Below are 22492 nucleotides of genomic sequence, written 5' to 3' on the forward strand. Positions count from 1 at the left end.
GTAATCTAGGCTTATTCGCCCACAGTCTAGGCTGGTCCACTCCCCTTGGGTTTTCCATGTGGACTGGAGAGAGGGACTCACCACAAGTTGAGCATTTTCACGCAGCTTCAAAAAACAAAAAAAAAAACAAAAAACAAAAAAGAAGTGTGAAAAAGAGAAAAGACAGAGAGATTATTACACAGCGAGTGAGACGATGAGACAAACCTCATGCCAGGCACATAAGAAAAACGAGGGGACACACAGAGGACGGGAGAAAAGAAGGAGAAAGAGACTCAGGGGAGGGGGAGATAGTCAGAATATTGATCTAAACATATCTGCTGTGATCAGGTGTCCTGTTTAAACCAGAGAGGAAATAGAGAGGAGAGAGGACGTGGGTCACTACTTGGGTTCTATTCCTTTGGAAGAGTGTGCAGACAGGGAAGTAATAGTCTGATGGTTAATATGGAGTAAAGAGGGATAAACAAAGTTAAGATCTAATAAATTAAAGAGAGGGAAAGTGAAAGGTTCAAAGAGAATGGCTCACAGGAAAAGGGTTTTAATGAAGTTAAATGCTGCGACACCCATTGAAACCCCGGCATGTTTATTTCAGGCTTTTAAGGGGACACAGCCTGCGTTGTTGCTTACTTTCAAGTCTGCATCGGTAATCAAAGACGGCCATCTATTTAAGACATCAAAGCACTTACAGAACTGAAAAGTGTCCGTATTTATATATCACAGGGAAAGACTTGAGATCTATACGCAAACCTAAAGAAAAGGGTGAATAGCAATAAACTTCATTCCTAATCAACACCGAGTCGTAGCTAGCTTCTTTCAACCTATAATATACCTTTAAAGACAAATCTGTCAGTAGATATCAGCGCAATCATCTAATCTATTGAGATAAAACAAAAAGGTGTTTGTTCCAACACGTACTTAGCCTCGTCCACCACTTCCACCTCTGCTTGCACCGTGATGGGAGCGTTGGAGTGGGCCTGCTGGTCGTCTGCGTTCAGTTCGCCGTTAGTTGAGCTGACCACCTGGAGCACAGAGGTTGAAGAGTCAGGATGCATGCTGTGTCCATCAATCAGGCTGCTGCTTAATGAAATCTTTTAAAGAAACCTTAATCTCTTATCACTTGTTGCAGCACTGCCGTGTTTGTGAAATGAACAGACATGTTTCCCTGTACTGAGAAAGAAAAAAAACTTTTGTTTCAATTACAAAGAAAGTCTACAGGCAGTCATTGAGGGAGTCAATAAGTGTTCTTAAAAATCTATTATGATTGTTCTGAGCGGATAAATTCTACAACTTTTCACGCAAAGTGTTTTCTCAGGAGCAAATACTTCTTTTCTCCTTCACCTTCTGTTTGTAAATCTTTATTGTAAACTAAATACACTTTCGTTTCCCACAGCATTTGTCGTTAATCCTAATTAAGTTCATTTCAGTTCCCTAAAAGCTTTGTCGCAATTACCAACCCAAAAGATAATCATTCCTACAACGCTAAAATTCATCTCATCCCAAGACCTTTACTAATATAGTTGAAGTTTTGTGTTTGCTTCATACAGTTGATAGTAATTAGATAGAATCGACAACTGCCCCTAGACTTTAATCATAAGTGAGTTTTCAGAATAAACAGGTTTTCTGTTCTTTTCTTCAGTACAGAGCTAAGCGTTAAAAAAAATCCCATCTGTGGTACCTGGAGGTACAGTAGAGAGAGAGTAGGCTGAAATGCACTTTATATTCATTTAACTTCATGTGAAGATTGTCTATGTTTGATTATGTATGGATTTTAAGCCCTGGTATACAAACATCTTTACATTTTTCTTCATTACCTGGTTAAACAAATCACCAGTGCCAAATTCTTCCTTCCTGTTGGAGCTCACTACATAAACACTGCCAAAAATCCAGGAAGTGGAGTCCTACAACCTTAATCTTTAACCCTATCTCATGGCTCCACCACCTGGATTTTTGGTTCTACTTCACCCAGGAGGTGGAGAGGAGCTGGATCGGGTCCAATTACACTCGTGCATGTGTTAGTACTCTGCATTTCAGGGCAGCTGCTCATCATCTCACTACACTGCTCTCTAACTGCAAGCCCTCTTTCTTTCCAAGGCAGAGAAAGAGGAGAGCAGGTAACCTTTGACCCTTTTACCAGCTGGGGAATCCTGATGAAGAACAGGCTCCTGCTGGTCCACGTTGAAATATCATGCTGGTTTGGCACAAAATGGTTACAGAGGGAGAATGGGACTGGGAAATTGAGGGATGGAGGAGGCGGAGCTATACCTGCACTGAGCCTCCATGCCTGTCCGACGCCAGGTGGGAGGTCAGGTAGGAGTTGGCCTGCCGGTTGGGCTGCACCTCCCATGCTCCTCTGCGGTCGGAAGAGGCCGTCTGGTCGGGCCGGAGGAGGCACAGGAGCGAGGGGAGGAGGCGCGGAGGAGGCGAGCGAGCGTGAGCAGGTGGCATGCAGGGCAATGGAAACCAATGGGAAACCAAAAAAATAAATAAAGAGCCAAGGCAAAGCCACAAATCAGCATTAGATACAAAAGTATGCATTGAGTTTCTCCAACACAGGCAAACAAAATACATCCCTCAGCAAAGTCACCTTATTATTAAGATTTATCTGTTAAATGACTCCAACGTTCTCACTTTACTCGAGCTATACTCTGCACATGATAAATAAAAAGACTGCTAGCTACGGAGCAATGAATCAGATAAACATCAACAGCAAATAAAAATCTAAAATAGACCAAAAAAAAAAAAAAAAGTCGTCGTCGCTGAAGGAGGTAATAAAACACTAGTAAAAACACACAGTATTGACAAGCATGCGTATAAAAGTGTTGTGTCTGTTAAGCTGTTGAGGGAATCGACATCATCTTTGTTTATGAGTCTTCTAGGTTTAAAGGGTCTTTCATCTGGTGTCCCATCTGTGAGACAAAACGAAATATGGCCTTGTTGGGGAAGTACAAGCCAAGCTGCTTTATACTTAAAAAAAAAACAAAAAAAAAAACAGAGCAATCAAAATAGGCAAAACAGGGGGAGAAAAAAACAACCCAATAAATTAGGTATGCAAATAATAAGCATACTTAACTTGTCTATGCCCTGCATGCGTTTTAAAGCATAGGATGTGCTTCGAGTGTGCTCCGCATGCTCGGTTAACAGCTTCAGCCCTGGGACGCGGTGTGCCGAGAGGTTTTTTCAGAGTGGGGATTCCACGTACGGATTCAACTCTACTTTACATTAAATCATGCACAATTACTATTGGTGGATAGTGCCAACTTTTGCACACACCCAGGCTGAGCTCATTGTGGTTTAGGGAAAACGCTCAAGTCCTCACTGGAATGCAGAGCTGTGCCAAAGCTGCAAGCGGATCTCAGTTTTAGTGTAGCTCTGGAAGCAAATCTTACCTGGTTCCGCAGAGGTTGGTGCTGGGAAGGTCGGTCTCGGTGTGTGTGGCTCTCACGTGTCACGGCTGACGCTCCGGAGTCCACGTGCACGGATCCGACCAGCGTGGGCTTCGAAAGCAACGTGGTTTGAAAAACAAAAACACATCATATTAGAACAATACATAATTATATCATATGGAATAAAACATGACAGTGATGTGCAGTAGGAAAATAATTAACAAGAAAGCTGATTATTTTTCTCTGTGTTCCTCTATTATTTGTGGATATTCCTCTTATACCACAGCTATGTGCTAGCAATTACATTGTTGATTAAGGAAAGAACATACTGTACCTTTTATATTTTTTTTTTATAATTACACTTATTGTTGAAGAATCTCCATAAAAACAAGTCGGGTATTAATAGTCAGTTTTAGCTGTCCATTTACTGTTCATAGTAGAGATAACATTACAACGAGCATTTATATAAACTCCTGTGATTTGCCATGAAACCTGCACTACTGCTAGCTTGCCAGTGCTGTGGTGCAAAACTTGTATTTTAGGTGTTACAGATATTAGATTAACTTACGATTTGCCTGCCGACCCAGTCGTATGTGTAATCAAACGTGTATCCTTTGCGTTCGAACAGCTCGGTGAACAAGGTCCTCAAGTACTCATAGTCAGGCTTTTCGAAGAAATCCAACCGCCGGACGTAGCGCAGATACGTAGCCATCTCCTCTGCAAGAGCAGAGCACAAGATTGAAGTTAAAAACTCAACCTAATATTTCAAGCAACATCGCATACTTCAACATAGCTGCTTTTTTGTCTTCCCAGTGAGCAAAGAAACATGGCTGGAAACGCAATAAAGCAAAGAACAACTTACCTGGAAAGTTCTCACAGAGAACTTCGATAGGAGTGTTCCGTTTTGTATCTCCGATTTTTTGATATCTCTCTTTTAACGTGTCGGCCTGAAAAGTGAATTCATACGGTATTGTGTTTGTGCAAGGAATAGAATAAATGTTTTAGTACTCTGCCGAAATGCGGCACGGTTTAAGTGACGCACCTTTAGTCCCTGCCATGGAAGGCTGCCTCGGAGGAAGTACATGAACATGTGACCTAAGGCTTCAAGGTCATCCCGTCGACTTTGCTCTGCAACAGAGAGGCAACATGACAACTTGTTAGACCCATTCATTTAAAACCAGGTCCAAAAAGAACCCCAACACATTATGGCCAATTACAGATTTTCTAGCTTATTGTTTACAGAAATGGAGGTTTATTGTGAGCGTACCCTTCCCCAAGTGTGTATTTATGGACATGTATCGCGCTGTGCCCGTGAGGCTCTTGTGCTCCCGGTAAGGAATGTGTTTTTTGGTTTCAGGGTCGATGTATTCTTTGGCTAAGCCAAAGTCTATGATGTGAATGATGTGCTCCTTTTTGTTCCCTTGCCGTCCAATGAGAAAGTTCTCTGGCTTCACATCCCTGTAGATGAGGTTCTTGGAGTGCACATACTCCATGCGGGAGATCTGTCCAAAAAAAAAAGTGGCATAGAACTTGGTCAACAATAAAGACAAATTGAGCATCAATGCCAAAATACCTTTAGAAAAAGTAGAAGTAACTGGTGTAACCTTTTTACAGCATTGCTGCAGAGTTTGAAAGCCAGATAAAATAACTTTGAACAAATTCAGTAAGACTCAAGTCTGTCTCATCTTAAAACAGAACGATAGATATTTGCTATAAACATGCATGAACCTTCCTTTAGCTTCCAACGCTTTCCCTTACGCATATTAATACTGTAAAATCTTAGGGCTCACATTAGTGACTTTTTACTACCATCAAAAAACAAACCTTAAAACATGTCCTATACGATGGTGGAAATGACAATTCTCTATTGCGTCTAATGCAGTTGCACTGTTTAAACACCAGAGGTCCAGAACACACTGACCATCATACTTACCGGCTGTATGGTCACACGATCATGTCATAACACTTATAAAGAGCTCGTCAATAGATTCTGAAGGACACCAGCCTCGTGCTGCTGTGATCTAGCGTAAGTCAGGCATTTTAGCCGATTTGGAGCTCAGTTTCAGGGTAAAATGATGCCTCAGGCCTGGCTACAGAGCTCATTAGGTTGCAATCAATCATTTTCCCCAGATCTGAGACTTTGTTTACTTAATCAAATTCACAATTTTTATGATACGATGAACATTTAAGACAAAAATGGCATTGTTTTTAATTCAGAAATTAAGAAAAGGAGTTATTTCAATCATAACATTTTTCAAGTTGAGTTCGAATCATGAGTCCAGTATGATGAATCCGTCTGAACCGTGAGCAGCGTTTATCGTCACACCCCTGATAGCTGTTGCAGGAAGGCAGCCTTGTATACAAGTAGCTCTGTCCACAGTGATAAAAACAAAACAAAACAAAACAAGATGATCCAGTGCAGACGAGGATTTTACCAGACGCCCAGCAAAGCTACATGTACAAAGCTCTGCCTACAGCATGTAATTTACTCTCAGACTTTTCGGAGGCAGACACGTCCCTTCATCAAGGCCCGCTTAATGCAAAGTACACAAAGCGCGAGCGTGATGAAAAGCTTCTTTTCCTTTTTATAATCTTCTGAAATCCCGTCTCGCTAAATCTTGAAAGTAAATTAACTTAGAAAGACAGTTTGAAGTTCATTTACATACATTATTTGTTCATTCTGGTTGTATTTGTGATAATTAGTTCAGCCTAACACTATTTATTTTTACTCGGCATCAAAATTTGGTTTAATTAATTCAAAAAGTCTTTGATTGCTGAGATGGTGTGGAGAATACAGTACAGTTCTGCTACACAATCGTTGCTAGCTTTTTCATTACAGGCAGAAATGTTTTGCAGAGAGTGGGTTAAACCCTGGTGTTACACGACACAAAAGCGAGGCTAAATTATTATTAGAAAAGCCACAAGCAACGTTTGTCTCTCAAAATCCTGGACATAAAGGGTGTATTGAAATAAGGCCAGGGCAGAGAAGTGAACTCACCAGCTGAATGGCAATCATTAAGACCGTCTTGAGGGAGAAGGTGCGGTCACAGAGGTCAAAGAGGTCCTCCAGACTGGGGCCGAGCAGCTCCAGCACCATGGCATTGTATTTCCCGCATGGCCCAAAATAGTACACCTGGGGCAGGCCTTCCGCTGCAGGGAAGCACGAAAACATTTAATAAAACACAAAGCAGTGCTGCCTTAATCACGCAGAACACACACATGGTGCTTTTTAAATACAAGCATGCATATAATGTGAATCATAATGTATTCCAAAGCTTTATAGCAATTCAAATAGAACGGTCAAATATTTAAAACAGAAAATAAATACAATTATGTAAAAGGTAAATTATATAACATGCTTTTCTTTTCTAAAAAAATAATCAAACATTAAGCTTCTTCTAAAAATAATACACATCAGTCTGATAAGCCGCAGACTGAAGCTAGCTGAACCTTGGACTTGGCCCACAAGGAACTTTTACAGCAAGATTTTTCCAGCTATATTTGAAAACATGCCAGTAAGCAACCAAGTCAACTTAAAACTAGAAACATACATAATCTCATTTCAATATACAAGTTTAAAGATAGCAGTCGTGTTATTTTAACAGGAGGATGTGGATGGATTTGTCCATAAAAAAAACAAACAAAAAAAAAAAAACAAACACATATATTCATACATACATACATACATACATACATTATAGTGGACGATGGATAACTTTAACCAGAATTTGATTAGAACAGATTTTGGTGATTACCAAAAAAGTGTTTTGAAAAATTGGAAAACAAAATCAGTTCAAAATGACGATACATTCATGTCTTCATATTTGGCAAAGGTGCACTGAACAAGCATAGGTCTTTATACACTGATCAGGCATAACATTATGACCACCTGCCTAATATTGTGTGCCTAATAATAATATATGTGATGTCATTTTAAACTCAGATCTCACATCCTGCAAAGCACTAAAAGGATGACTCAAAACCCAAGCACTGCACACCACAAAATAATCACTACACACACACACACAATATTAAGCCAGGATCATGACCACTGTGGACTGTTTCACCCAACCTTCTTATTTCTAATTTGCCTGCTTCAAATCCCTTTAAAGCATACCTTAAACAGGAAGGAAGTTTATACAGTTCATACATTTGACCTTGCTGCGCTTTTGATCAAATACAAAATCTAAATGAACGGATAAAGAGGGGGAGACAAACAAACAAGCATAATGCACCTATTTTAGCATTACAACTGGCTATCATTCAGAGCAGCTTTTATTATTGTAGACAAGTGTTTCTGCATCCTGGTCCTAGAGTACCTCCGTCCTGCACATCCTGGACACTCATGACTCAACTGATTCAGTCGAATAAAATGCATGAGAGGAAGAGGAAGGGTAGAAGGGCTAGAGCACTCACTGGTGCAGATCAGTACTGACACATCTTTCAATAAATGCTATCTAGAACACCAGGTTTGTCGTTCTAGACGGAAAAAAAAAATACAGCACAGTAAATTTCCTTAGTGATAGTCATCACTGTTGGAAAACAAATAATGTTATAAAAACTATTACTTCTCTAGCAGTCGATTTAACTATTCATCCTGCCACTAGGTGGCAGAACATCGAGAAGGTGCACACACACACACACACACACACACAGACAGACACACACCCTGGTAGGATCCGAGCTGCTATGCCATGCTACCAGCATCTGCTGCTTGGTGCATGAGAATAAGTGTCCACGAAGCCGTGCCTCTGTGTGTAAAATATAACGAGCTTCACAAATCAAAGCGCCACTGCATGCTTTTCATGCATCCCTATGTTGTATGGAAGTCATCAGTGAGCTGGCGCTGAAGCTCGGATCATATAATTATCGTCGTCTCAGTGTATCCGGCGAGGCAGTAGTGGGTAGATGTGGCGTGGGTCTACACGAGGCGTTGTGTGGTTATGTTTGTAACACCCCTGAGAACGAAACGCACGCTGGCCTGATGATGACTCAAACCGTGTTCAGGCTGCACGTTCTCGGCAGAGAGTCTCTGTGGTGATTAACACTTTTGCTAGCCGCTCTCTGATTGCACCCACTGGTACACGATGAACTGGCACGCAAGAGGAGCAGAAACGGAGCAGATATGGCACACTAAAAAAAAAAAATCGCTCGGAAAACGAATGGGCCTCCATTCGACGATGTCTGAGATATACAGAAGATCTGCCGTGCTATAAAGAAAGACAAAAAAGTCTTTTTATTGTTATACGTTAAGCTTAGTACCTCTCTTTACAGGAATAATAACATCACGTAGGAACATCCATCACTTTCTCTTCTCACCTGACAAGATGCTAACAAGCATGATGAAGTGTTTTTTTTTTTTTTTTTTTTTAAATTACTGTGTAATTACAATGTAATGCATGTTTCACTGGAATACCTAAAAACTGACACTGTGCAAAATACAGCTGTTTCGAAACATCTGTTTAAAATTGAAAAATATTCTGAAAAATTAAGCTAGACATTTTATGTAACTCTTGATCCAAATTAAAAAAAAATTAAAACAAAAACAAAAATAAAGAAATAATAAAATAAAATAAAAAAAAAAAAAAACCTGAAACAAAAGTAAAGTATAATGAAATAAGACAAATAAATTAAAATCTGATATTTGTATTTTATTTTTCTTGTTTTTAAGCAATTTTTTTTTAATGCCATGTTGAGTCTCCTTTAATCCAGTGTAATTTTATACTGTACATAAGCAGCTGTACAGATAACGAGGTTCAATATTTGCATTACGAAGTAAAAAGTAACTTTGACCATAAACTGTACTGCTTATGAATTATAATATGTTCAGGAACAAGACCCCAGGTTTGTACATCCCCCTTCCAGTCAGCTCCAGTCAGCCTCTCTGCTCCAACAAAGCACCATCTGCCAGCAGGCCCGTTTCAGGCCACCCACCTACGCCTGCTGAATCAGAGATACATGACTGGAACACAACGTCACGTGATCTACAATCCTCTAGTTTATATACAGCATATCAGACTACCCTAAGGCCACACCACCATCCTAACACACACACACACACACAAAAAAAACACACACACACACACATATGCACACACTCATCTTGAAGAATTGCTAGGCCTCGGCTGCTCTGGTGCGTGGAGATGGTTGATCAGTGGCCAAGCTAAAACCCGGCCAGAAAAACTCGGTGAAACCCCAATGCCAGGGCTTCTAGCCAGGAGGAGTATAAGAGTTCAGCACAATACTAGCTACACATTAACCAGAAACAAAAGAAGAACTGTACTGGGCCTCAGGGATGGGCTTTCTTCCTGGAGGAGTAGGCACGATGCGAGTGGGGGATTTTCACATGGCTGGGCTTCAGCATACACTAAGCACTTGGCCAGAATGACACATATGGTTGGGTAGGTGGCTAATTATCGCCTTAACACAAATCTAATGAATGCTTATTCATGAAGTAAAGTAAACCAGTCACATGTCCTGCTGCAAACAGTTGGACAGTGCAGCTAGTTACACGTTTATATAATAATAGCATTACTGCTCGAAATACTGTAACATGGTATTCAAATTTTATGGAAAACTATGACGACAGAAAAATAAAAATAAAAAAAAAGAGAGACTAAATAAATAAATTACTGGAGTCTAACAAAACTAAAACAATTATTTCAATAAAAAAAATAAATCCCAATAAAAGAGAAAATAAGAAATAAATTACTGGAATCTTACAAAACAAAAACACATACAATTAATTTTTTTAATGAAAAAATAAACCTCAAAAAAAAGAAAAAAAAAGAGCCTAAATAAATTAATCTAAAATATTAATTTATTAATTTAATCTATTAGTCTAAAAAACAGAATTATTTTAATTAAAAAAAAAAACTAAATAAATAACTAATCTTACAAAACTAAAATATATACAATGATTTTTTTTAAATCTAAATAAATCAATAAATCAATCACACACACACACACACACACACAGTGATTTCCCCCAGACCAAATTATATGTTGACACCATATATATTTATCTGCAATTTCTGTGGCAATGAATATCACTGAAAAATAAAACAAAAAAACAAAACTGCGGCTTTTTTAAAGAGGAAAAACAAGTCCTATCCCAAGACGCTTGATGAATATGGATCTCGACTGGATGGTTACTGGAATGCTGATGCTACATGGACAGTATCATAAATAAACATGGCCTCGCTCCCAGAGACCAGGCAAAGTCAGCAAGCGACAGAAATACTGTACGATGCACCGAATGTGAAGCCAGGGGCTGGAAAAAACTTCCACATAAAATGTATCTGGTCAGAAACCTAAGCTGCGGTGTGTATAGCACTGATCAGTGATCAATAGAGAGAAAGACAGACAGACAGACAGAGGATGAATGTCAGTTGCATAAGCACTGAGAGACTGAGAAAACAGCCACCTCCCACCAGCTACCCATGGCTTTACTGAGTAACGGTTGCACTCCTACGTTGCAAACTCCGTGGTCAGTGCAGTGGGATTATTTAGCTGCCCACTTCACCGGGAGTAAAGATATTGAGCTCTGAGCCACGTGGTACCTCGAGACCACTGCTAAGCAAACAAAAGAAGGCAAAGGAAGCAGTGGAAGGAGCTAGTTCCTGCTGGCGAACAGACGCAGTCAGTCAATCACCACGTGTGTGTGTGTGTGAGGGGGCCATCAATTTCTATTCCATCATTCTGCTAGTGATGTAACCAAATGCAATATTCAGAAAGAATAAATGCAAAAAGGAGCTGCACAATTTGTTTTTTATTTTTAAGAAAGCTTGCCAAGGTTCATTTGGTTGAGACTAGATCAGCGCTTCAGGCCCAAGATCCTGTGAGAACCAACAAAAAGAAAAATTCACAAGCAGGAGCCTGGGGTTGTGTATGGTGAAATTGTCATGCTGGAACAGGTTTAAACCTCATCTTAGTTCCAGTGAAGGGAAACTGTTACACTACAGCATATAAAAAAATTTCCATAGAATGGTGCGTTTATAACAGTTTGGGGAAGAACCGCATATGGGTGCGATGGGCAGGTGTCCACATACGTCTGTCCTTTTTTTATTTTTTACATAGTATAGATAGAGACAGTGCGGTACACACCTGCACATTATTCTGGATTAATCTCTGGTCTCTTTCTCTCCATAGTCTAAAAAGGGGTAAATTCCGAGCCATGACGTTCAACTGGTCCCTTTCCATCTTTGCAAGCATTATTTATTTAAAGTGTGAACATTGCAAGACACATGATCATAACAACAATGCTTCAATCTGGGTCAATGTGTGGAGTTTCCATCGCACGAGCCGCATGTCCCTCCGCCTTGTGTTGAAAAATAAAAAGCATGAGGGAAAACAGTCATCACACATCTCCTTACCCTGAGTGATTGCAGAGGAATATGACTAATCGTCAATAACATGCCTGATGGTAGGCCGTCCTACGTGCTTACATTAGCGTGGAGCACATAAAAGCTTCCACTTTACCTTTATAAGAAAGGGATGTTTTCTGAAAGCTCCAGCAGACCTGTAAGAGCTAGATGTATTATTGTTCTTGCAGGACATCTCTCTTTCACATTCCCTCCTCTCCAAGCTGATAAAAGGCTGTTTTTTTCCTGTAAATGCAGGACAACGTAATCCAACCCAATTTCTACAATAAATAAACAGAGTGCGATTTTCTCCAGCAGGTTAAAGCTACAGCAGCCATGAAGAGAAGCAAACGATGCCGCCCAGAGAAAGCTATGCACATGTCTGGACATGTTAGTGCGACTAGTGTTCAGCAAAGCCATTAGCACTCTCAGGCAAACCCCTGCAAACTGTCTGGGGATGACTGAAATTAGAAACATGGTCCACACTTTGGTTACTGGAAAGTGTTCCCTCTGGGGAAGAGCTCGCTCGGTGGGAGAATGAGGATATGCTTCTATTCAAATACGTCACAGATTTAAGGGAATGGAAATGTTAATGTTAGTGTCCTGAAATGGGTGTAATAAAGTGCTGATTGAAGGAATGCTGCACAGTTTAGACCCAAAAGAGCATGCTAACAAACAGCAGATGTGTTTAGATACTATGATTCCTTTACATTTACAGCATCTAGCAGATTACAGAACTCTCCATTATAAACATCCTTATGCCATTTACATTTCTGGCATTTTGGCAGACGTGGCTATTATTTTATCTTTTTATATATTATTAAATTAATTAAAATATTAAATATATTATTATTTATCTAATTTTTTATACAACTGAGGGTTATAGGTCTTGCTCAAGGGCCCAGCAGTGGCACTTTGGTGGACCTGGGGTTCAAACTCCCAACCTTCCTATCAGTAGTCCAAAACCTTAACCACTAAGCTACCACATCCAAGATCTCTATAAAGCTAAAACTGTGAGAGAGGAGTTAGTACAGCAAAAACCCACGCACTGACATTCATTCATGGGTAACTCACCCAGAATTGAACAGCAAATTAATGCTTATAGCCAGCAGCAAGTGAAACGGAGCAGCAAATTTGGGAAGCACAAAAATGAGCTTGTTTTTGCAATTAAGGAAGCTTAAAAAAAAACAAAACAAAAAAAACAAATTGTGTAGCCCTACAGTAATCCATACTTGCAAAAGGTGCCATCTTTTATTTATTAAACAAGAACCTGTATAAAATAAATCTTACAAATCCAGACTTTAAGCATTCACTATGGGAAGGAAGGTTTCATTAATAAACCTGGCCAAGAATGCCAAGAGTGACATACGACCATATGAACAACAAACCTTTCCTCAAAGCCATTCATCAAATGTGCAGGCTTGTCTCTCTTACACCAACGGCTCGGATAACTTTTCGGTCCAATGGCTGTATCTTGCTCTGTAATTCTCAACATGACACGGTGCTCAGTAATCTGTTTTTCTGCTGTATACCGGTCAGATGAACTGCAACCTTGAAGCTTGTGGCCAGAAAAATTTTATAAAATATAGACCTTTGTGCTTACACCTTAAATCTAGCTGCTCGATCTCCCACAGAACTGAAAACCTTAACGGCTCAATGCTACACAGCAGATGCTGTGATCCATCAAACTTTTAGTTCTACAAGTGCTGAGTAAGGAAGAAAATGAGGGGAAGTCCACAGAGATGGGATCAAGCCTCCCTTCCTCCCATCCCCCATCTTTATCCATAACACATGAGCAGGGAGTCCCAGTGGCAAACCTAGAAAACAGGCTTAAACAAATTCTCACAGCAGTGCTCCGACCACCCTTCACACGCTCAGTCCCTCTGGGCCTAACCTCCGAGCTTCCCCCTGCTGCGTTATCGACTTGATCCAACTTTTCGAGGCCCGGTCTATAGGGTCCATGTGAAACCGCGCTCGAGTTTCCACGCTTGGCTCGGCAGAGGATGACGAAAAGCAGGAGCACTTCCCTTAGCTGGGTTTAACACCAGAAGTCCAGCCTGGGGGAAGGGTGGACTCGAAGGATAGGATCGACTCAGCTCTACAGCTGGACAGGGCGTCGCAGGAAGTACATCCTGAGGACGCCAGGATCACAATCACACCTGTCCCAGAGCTACTCTTCCTCCACTGCAAGATGGGTGGAAGGGGAGCACTACAGTTTCAGAAAAAACAATGACTTCACAGGGCTGGTTTATACTTCTGTGTGAGAAAGCAAACTTCAAAACCTCCCCCAAAATGCATTGCTGTATCTTAGGTACTGTTCAGTAATCTGAGACTACAGTTGGAACAGCCTCACTTACAGACCAGCCAATGTTTTTCAGTCTTCAATTGTCCAGTTTGTAAGATCTTCTGCCCACTGTGGCCTCAGATTCCTGTTCTTGGCAGACAGTAGGGGAACCTGATGTGCAATTCTACTGTACTTGTAGCCTCATGGTTCAATACATTGTACCTTTTCAGATGCTTTTCTGCCCATCGAGTTTGCAAAGAGTGTTTATTCGAGTTACTACACCTCTAACCAGTCTATTCTCCTTTGACCGCTCTTGTTAACAAGACGTTTCTATCCACAGACAGATGTTTTGTTTCCCACACCATCCTGTGCAATCTCTAGAGACGGCATTGCATAAAAATCCCAGGAAATCATCAGTTACTGAAATACATAAATCCCGAGATAATCTAATAATTACATTACCCCAAGTTCATATGTAAAGAAGACATCACCTCATCTCTTCGAATACAATTTTTTAAAAAAACGATGCATCTCATTTTTGCAATTCCAGTCAAGTGTTTTTAATCCTTAAATCATTAAAACGGCAAGTCCTTGTAGACTGTAAAGGTGACCTTTCCTTCTGATATACTTGTTTAATATGACTGCAACTCAAATGCTATAAAGAGGACAAAGCATCTGCAGAACGGCTCTGAGAGCAGATCCAAATATCAGCCTAATTATAGACGTCAATTTCTCCAATGCTTCTGTACGGTGACTGACTAAATGATAGAGAAGCACTTCCGCCGCTTACCTTAGATTTTCTGATTGTGCATCTAGTGTGTGGCGTGTGTGTTTATTTGTTTAAATGACACATCGCCCGAAGCTCACGTAGAATTCATAAATGGATGATTATAGGACTTATGGATTTAATTACACCGTGGCAGAATGCTCGTTCCTAACTGAGGCAAGTTAGCGCTGTGATGTATAATTAGTGTCCTGTTACGTTTTCCTCGTGCCTTCAGTCAATCTGCAGTCAAAAAACTATGAGGAGAATGAATACTAAGCTTAGTCATAGAGCGGTAGGGCTTAGGAGCTGCGCTGTCCTGCCTGGAACATGATGAATACAGCAGTAATCTAATTGGCAGCTATGATCTCAGCTTATCTGCTAAAGCTTTCATCCTGTTCTCAGGCTATGGAAATGAGAAAAGGATGACGTCTAATAACGTCTAATGAGTTTGTTTTCTTAAAGGAAGTAAGGGAGGCGTGTTAATAAGCACACTTCCAACTAATCAGCATAAAAATACCGGGAGCTCGATTTATTTATTTTTAATGTCTTACTGCAAATGACTTTTTCCTTATTGAGCTTTTTAACATAATACAAACCTTGGGCAGTTTGTCAGTAGTAGTGCTGCTGAATTCTCATATTAGATTGATCAGAAAGTATTTATTAAATAAACAACTTATACATGGACTTACATAAGCATCTAGCATTTCTGGAAAGAGTCGAGTTCGAGTCGTATCTTCTTTCTAGTTAAATCGAAAAATTGCACAGATGAGTAGCGGAACGTTTTGATCTAACTAGGAAGAAGTCCAGTAGACATGACTCAACTTCCAGATTCTTTAATAAACTAAAACCAGACAAAAAAAATCCTTGCCAAATTGGAGTGGTATGGGTGCAAATAAAACAAAACAGGTTTGAACCTGTGCAGTTCGAGGAAAATAACCTGCATTGACTAGTTTTCTGTAACAGCAAACCTCCAGGGTTCCTTGGACTTTCCCCAACATTAAATATAAGCACACTGTAAACTACAGGGTAGTAACTGTTAATCCGTTCTGTGCATCCGCCCAACACATCACCCAGCTGATGATTATTTCCCTATAAAAGTACTCCTCCAAGCATATTATTCTTTACTTAACATCTTCTAACTGTAACCAACAGCACGATCGCCGCAGCAGAAGGCTACATTCCTACATACTTGTGCTTCAAAAGATCTGTCTTCCGAAGCCAAACACTGGCTTGACAACCGACAATATTCACAAGCAGGAGATTTCAAATAATAAAAGCACCACAGCAGAGGTTAACAAGATGACGACACTCCGTGATAGTCGGTAATCGACTTGGCTCCCTAACCCCTCCTACTGCGATCAGGAAAAGCACTGAGAGGCAGGGGTCAGTTGCATCCCGTCTAAGGATTAGATCAGCTTTCGTGGTGGTGGTGATGTTCTCATCTCTACAGCGTTTTCACTTGTGCTGAGACATCAAGTCATCCTGATATGATCTGATAACATGTTAGTCCTCCACACACACACGTCAGTATTTCGCACTTACTTCCATCACTATGCACTCAGCGAGGGATTTACAGGCCAAGCAAAGGCCAAAAGTAACAGGATATAATGCAGGACTGGTATCATGCAAGGACAAAAGGACTACAGTTTAAAATCTAATGGTTACAAAAACATTACAGAAATATCTGTTAATTTCATGGCTAGGTATCAAAGTCTTTCGAATAGCAGACACCCGTAAAACAAGGCCACCTCCACATTTTAGTGTAGTTGATTCTTTCTAGATACCCCATGACTACAGCTCAGAGACGGCATCCAGGATTCGTACTCGGCAAGAACGCAACCTTTCCAGAAGTGCTGAATCATCACTAACACAGATTCTCTGTCCGGGATTAAAAGGCGCGCTGTAAGGCAGCCATGCAGAAACGCGAACCAGATAATGCATCACCACGATGGAATGAATTCAGGCATGAATTGGGTTTCGTGTGGAGCCTGGAAGCCTGCACGCTGCTGAAATATAAACACTTGAATAAAAACGTACAATAGCTACAAATATTCATTTGTTTTTTTATTATACAAAATCAAATGCAACACTGTATGTGGGCCAGTGTCTTAAAAGGCTGGCTGAGTGAGCCAGCGACAGACTTCAGGGTGGTGCATAAACAGTGCTGTGCTCTGAATTATTGATGAGATGCTGCTCAGATGGATGCTGCTACCCTTTACCTCTATAGTCTCCCCTAAAGAAGCCAGCAATCCCCGTCTGAGGTACAATCTACATTCCTAACCACGCCACGTGTGTAAAAACAAGCTCATTTCTGACATTTTAAGCTCCTGTGGGCTCTCTCAGGGCAAGGAGTACCAGCGCTCTCTGAGAAATGGAAGCCGAGCCAAACTAAACACGTCATGTCCCTTTTCCTTTTCCTGAATCCTTTACAAATGAAAAAAAAAAAATAAAAAAATTGTACCACGGTTGTCGTATTGCACAATAGCGAAAGCTCAAAGGGGCTGGACAGTGAACGCGCTCAAACCGCAGCGCTCCAATAGTAGCGAGAGCATTTGCATCACGTCACCATGGAAACGGTGTCACCGAGCTGCACCGTGACGCCCGAGCTGCTGCTTCCTGGATTAGAGTACCGAGTGAAAGGATCGAGCCTGGCAGAAGTTTGCGGGGAAAACAAAAGGCCCATCCGTCACGCGACGGCCACTTATCAGGCTTGACAATGCGCTGAGAAAATCCCATCAGCGCTAGTGCAGGAGGCCAATCTGGCCATCTCATCAGCGCTCTCAGGAAGGAAATGCATCTCTGCACCTGCCTCCAAATTGGGTGAGAAATCACAGGAGCGGCTGGCAGCAGCCCGGCAAACCCCTGCAATATCCCTACATCATTTTATGGCCTACTGTTCTTACCGCAGTGCAGCACGTGACCTGACGCCTGTGCTCGCTGATGACTAAGGCATTTGAATATTTCTCAGATCCTTCATCGTGCTGTGTCGTGCCGTGCCGGCATATCAGCGGCGTTTTTGCGGATTGCATCTCTGCCGGTCTTTTATTTCATTTTCAGATGGCAAACAGCTAGCACGTGAGTGCAGCCTGAACCAGTTGTACGAGTTCAAACCACAAAACTAACAGTACTGTTGTTTAGTGCTGTGCTGAACCCATGACCTAGTGCATACTGCTGTTTTTATGGCCTATAGATTTAAAAACACACCCTGTTACAAAATCAGGCTTAAAAGACAAAATGCGACTGGCTTTCTGAGTTGTTGCTGAAAAGCCTACGGAAAGACGTGATGGGAAACGGGAGGAAATAAAAAGCAGTGCTCTTACCTGTGCTCCCTAATGTTTTGTAAAACCGGTATTCCAAATGGAGCTGTGGTGCTCTGGATTTCACAGGTTCCTTTAAGGGTGGAGATGGAAAAATGATTAGAAGGTGTTCATATGGTCCGTGCGATTACTAGTTCAGCAGTTATAACCACGCCGTAGAGATTTCCTTGCTGGGAATTCGTTCACCAAGGTCACAGCTGGCACATGCATGCCAGCATTTCCACCAGCTATTGTTTTAACGTCAAGTATTTCAGCCTTGCATTCCCAAACGTTTAACATATTTCACTAGAAATCTCTCCTTTAACGTTAACACACAGTATGTCAAGTACCATTATGAACATCTCAGACTCTCCTTCAGTGCGATGATGCAAGATCTGTTATATGCATGCATTATCTGCACATAAAATGATTAGCCTAGTATTACAGAGTTACTGCGTACTGTGTGTATTCATTTCAGGGTTTTAAAGCTAAAGATTTAGTGCTGCAGTAGTCGGGTTTGAGAGCCAGAATCGGAGTTCACCACCGTGCCCTGGATTTTGGCTGGAAACTGGAGGAAACGGCATCCAGTGATTTAATTAGACACAGCTGGGCAGAGCTTTCTGTGCTTTGTTTTCCGAAACGATTTGCTTGTACTTATGGCCACACAGCCGCACCATATGTACATGCATACTCATTTTATCAAAGCATCTTTATTTAGACTTAAGATGGGAAAGGAATTGAATTCCACCTACCAGTTTGATAGCAACATACTCGTTTGTGTAGAGGTTCTTTCCTGAAACACACAAAGAACATATTTCAACATATTGTTATGGTAAATACTTTCCATATATGATCATTGTACTATCCTGTACTGCAGGGCAACTCTGGTACACTGACCTACACAAAAACCTCTCATAAAGAAGGGAGAAGAAGAAGAAGAAGAAGAAGAAGAAGAAGAAGAAGAAGAAGAAGAGGAAGAGGAAGCATCTCAGCCTGGGAAATCTCAGCATTTCTTTGCCTTGATATGAGGTCAAATTTTTTGAATTCTCAAATCTGATTGGCCCAAAGATGTTGACTCTTTTACCTCTATGTTACTGATATAAACTTGTGATAGAAGACCTAATCCTAAAACAGGATGTTTTTTTTACCTCAGATGAAAAGCTAGCACAAGAAAAATGACAGAGGTGATGCCTGTCAAGCTTTGTGTAAACGTTCGGCTCAATACGCGATAAAGCAGTAAAATTGTGTTAAAAACACTTAGCAACAAAACGTTTACTGTAAAGCCAACCTGTATGATGTCAGTCTTAATCCCAAATCCCAGGAAAGTGTTTCTCTGAGAAAGCAGCCACACACTAATGCAATCCATACAGTCAGTCAGGGTGTCTGGGACTCTGTTATCCTCAATATCAATAATAATCACCAAGCTATGAGACCCGGTTAGTGGTTCTTCACTCCGGCTGAACAATTTCCATGTCTAATATTCGTCTCTGTTCCCCCGATCTCTCTTTCATGTCTCGCGTCCGTTTAACTCCTGCCAGAGTTCCATTATTTGCCATTACGCAGACGTAACATCGTTTTCGATTTTCTGCAGACTGCTGTAAGTGTCTTAGCGTCACTGTTACGGTGTCATTTTAACTGTTAAACTAAACTATAAATGATGACTGATGACAGAAACAAGAAGAAGAAATCCAGAAAATGCTGGACTGAATGCTTCAATGTGTTTCTTATTACATTTCCATTAAATAAATAAAAGTAGCAGGACATTTATAACTGTCCAAAATTGTAGACTAAGAAATACACCTAATATCCAATACTGTAAAACACTGTATTGTAAAGAAGCGGCCTATAAGGGACCCAAAACAAAAACATGCACGATTTCACAGAGACCATTATTAAAGTCCAGTATTATGATCTCATGGCAACAGTTTTAAGCTTTCTTGATCCTTTCAGACAGATATGATAAAGAATAACCGGACATTGGTTTTAATTCTCAAATACATCTGAAATGTTTCAGCTCTGTATATATACACACACAGCTAACAAACTAAATGGTTACAATGTGTACAAACTCGTGTATGTAGATAATCTGGGGGGAAATGTATTGCAAATTCTGTTTTTATTTGTTTAGTACTTAATGAACAAAGCAGGATATCATTATCTCTGTTCAATATGCGCATACTGATAACTGCTGCACAGAGAGAGAGAGAGAGAAACATTTTAACACAAAACTCCTACTGTAATGCAGCAACAAAAACAAGCAAAATTTACTTTACGGTACATGCTAAAAGGATGTGATATGTGCATGTTGGTTTATGATAGAGGATGAAGTCACAAATTCAGGGTTGTCCAATCTTGCAATTCCTCATTATGGGACTGAGAGGGACAGCCCTTAAAATGGCCGACTCCTTGATCAGTGCCCTGACTGCTGATCTAGGTAGCTGATTGAGTTGCTATGTTATATATCATGATATTGAGTTTATATATCGTCACATCGCCCAGCTCTATTCTTGATATCCATCTGCCCCCTGATTAATTAATTAGATGTAGAAGTAGATATACGTCAAGACTTGTCTCTGTTCCGACACTGAGGTGGTGGGATGAACTTCCCCGAGATGCCCGAAGAGCTGAGTCTTCAAACAACGGATGAAGACCTACCTCTTCCTGAAACACTTAAACTAGCGCTTATTTTTAACTGTTTGTTTTATGTATTTATGTATTAAAAACATTCCTTAATTCATCCCAACATAGTCAACCATTCTCAGAGTGTCTGCCAAATGCCGTGAACTTATATGTAGTTAAAATGGTCGAGTGATCTTGAATAGGTATGGAAAAATTATAACAATACTGTGCTGACTGTAATGGCTTTTTTAACAGTATTAGTATACTATATTATTGAGTAAAAACAAAACTGAACACAAAAAGCTGAAATAGCTGACTTATTTATGAACTCCAAAGACAAAGCAACTCGGACATAACAATCCCGCCTTCTTACCGAGTTTTAGTTCACCAAAATTTCCACAGCCGATCTTCTTGCCCACGCGGAAGTTCGGTCCCACCATGAGGACGCCGGAGGATGTGGAGGAGCTGGAAGGCCGCGAGTGTCCGCTGCGTCCCTGGGCCACTTTGCTGCTCCTCGCCGACCTCTCGCCTTCTTTATCTCTGGGGTGATCCATCACTGCAGTGCTGAACGTGCACTGATCCAGAGAAAACAGGCCCGGGCCCACAGCACTCACGTCAGGCTGACACAAAGCTCATGGGACGCTCGCACCGTGCCCGTCACTACTACCAGGCAGAAAAGAAGGCACCTGTAGACAACCACACTAGAAGACACACACACAAAGAAAGAAAGAAAAGACTTCAGTTCAAACTGTAAGCTTTAACCACGTTACAGCTATAAGAACAAACAGACCAAAACAGAAACAATAATCAGTAAGGTTTATTATACACATAATAGAAAAATATTTGCATTTAAAATAACTATATTGCTGTGCATTGACTGAGCAGCTATGAGATATGATGATAGTGTAGGCTACAGTCCATCGCTTACACAAGTCTCTGCATCAGGAAGTGTGTTACTCTGAAGGGCAGAATAACGGAGGTCTGGTTACATAAAACCCAATGCATGTGGCTCATGGCTACTAAACAGCTACGAAGGCGTCTGGACACAACGCTCGCTTTTCCGCAGACAAACTACCTGGTGCTGGAGTTTGTTCGGAATCCCAGCGTGTGTTTACGACAGCTTACGAGCTGCTTCAGGTTGCCATGCAGCTTCTCTTTAGTTTGCTGGATCTGTCAGTAAAACGACTGACGGTCACGATTAGTTTATTTTTAAAAGTCCTATTTGCATTTTAAGCAAAAAATGCAAATCGGTCGATTTACTGACAAAACACGACACCGAAGCCAAGCTCTACACACTGCTTAGTTCAAGATCAGTCAGATTTCGCTTGGTGGAACCGAGACGATTTTCCAGCTCTGATGGATAAACCAGCTCCAGAATTCCTAACACTGAGAAGATTAAGAATCTTGCTTAAAAGCTTTTTGTTCCGAGATTTGACATAAAGCCAACAACGAAGGAAGTTAACGATATTCAAAGGCCAGGGAACGTTGTCCATTAAAGCACTACAGACCGGAGCTTTATCAGGATAAATTTGGAACGATGCTGTTCAGCCACCACACATACAGCTCACTTTTGGTAACCGAATTCAGCATGTACACGATCACCAAAAAAGGGTCAGTGAATTTACCAGATACAAACGTGTAAAATGAGTCCATGTGACTGAACTGTGTAACATTAACACGGCTTGTTTTTACACATCCACAACATGATTCGATCGTCCTGAATAAACCTGAACTCTGTTCTCACCTAAACAGTCGCTTAATACAATATTTCTAGTTCACGTCAG

At 40.9% G+C, this 22492-nt stretch overlaps 1 protein-coding gene across 5 annotated transcripts in view; it reads right to left on the reverse strand.

The window, feature by feature from the left end:
- csnk1g1 (casein kinase 1, gamma 1) overlaps window positions 1-22492 on the reverse strand; it is a 31314-nt gene that overhangs the window by 5263 nt on the left and 3559 nt on the right. Inside the window, exons 2-13 of one of the 5 annotated variants that reach the window (XM_058401345.1) lie at window positions 21082-21409; window positions 18842-18882; window positions 18114-18183; window positions 6379-6530; window positions 4648-4882; window positions 4423-4508; window positions 4243-4327; window positions 3949-4097; window positions 3384-3491; window positions 2260-2367; window positions 913-1016; window positions 82-105 (exon numbers count right to left, since the gene is read on the reverse strand). In XM_058401345.1, coding sequence (XP_058257328.1) covers window positions 82-105; window positions 913-1016; window positions 2260-2367; window positions 3384-3491; window positions 3949-4097; window positions 4243-4327; window positions 4423-4508; window positions 4648-4882; window positions 6379-6530; window positions 18114-18183; window positions 18842-18882; window positions 21082-21262 — 1343 coding nt within the window. In that variant the 5' untranslated portion in view covers window positions 21263-21409. Of the gene's footprint in view, window positions 1-81; window positions 106-912; window positions 1017-2259; window positions 2904-3383; window positions 3492-3948; window positions 4098-4242; window positions 4328-4422; window positions 4509-4647; window positions 4883-6378; window positions 6531-18113; window positions 18184-18841; window positions 18883-21081; window positions 21410-22492 lie in introns of those variants that run through there. The other 4 variants (XM_058401348.1, XM_058401346.1, XM_058401349.1 and 1 more) reach the window with 4 other exon arrangements.

This window comes from Hemibagrus wyckioides, linkage group LG10 (genome assembly GCF_019097595.1).
Source record: "Hemibagrus wyckioides isolate EC202008001 linkage group LG10, SWU_Hwy_1.0, whole genome shotgun sequence".
NCBI classification, from domain to species: Eukaryota; Metazoa; Chordata; class Actinopteri; order Siluriformes; family Bagridae; genus Hemibagrus; species Hemibagrus wyckioides.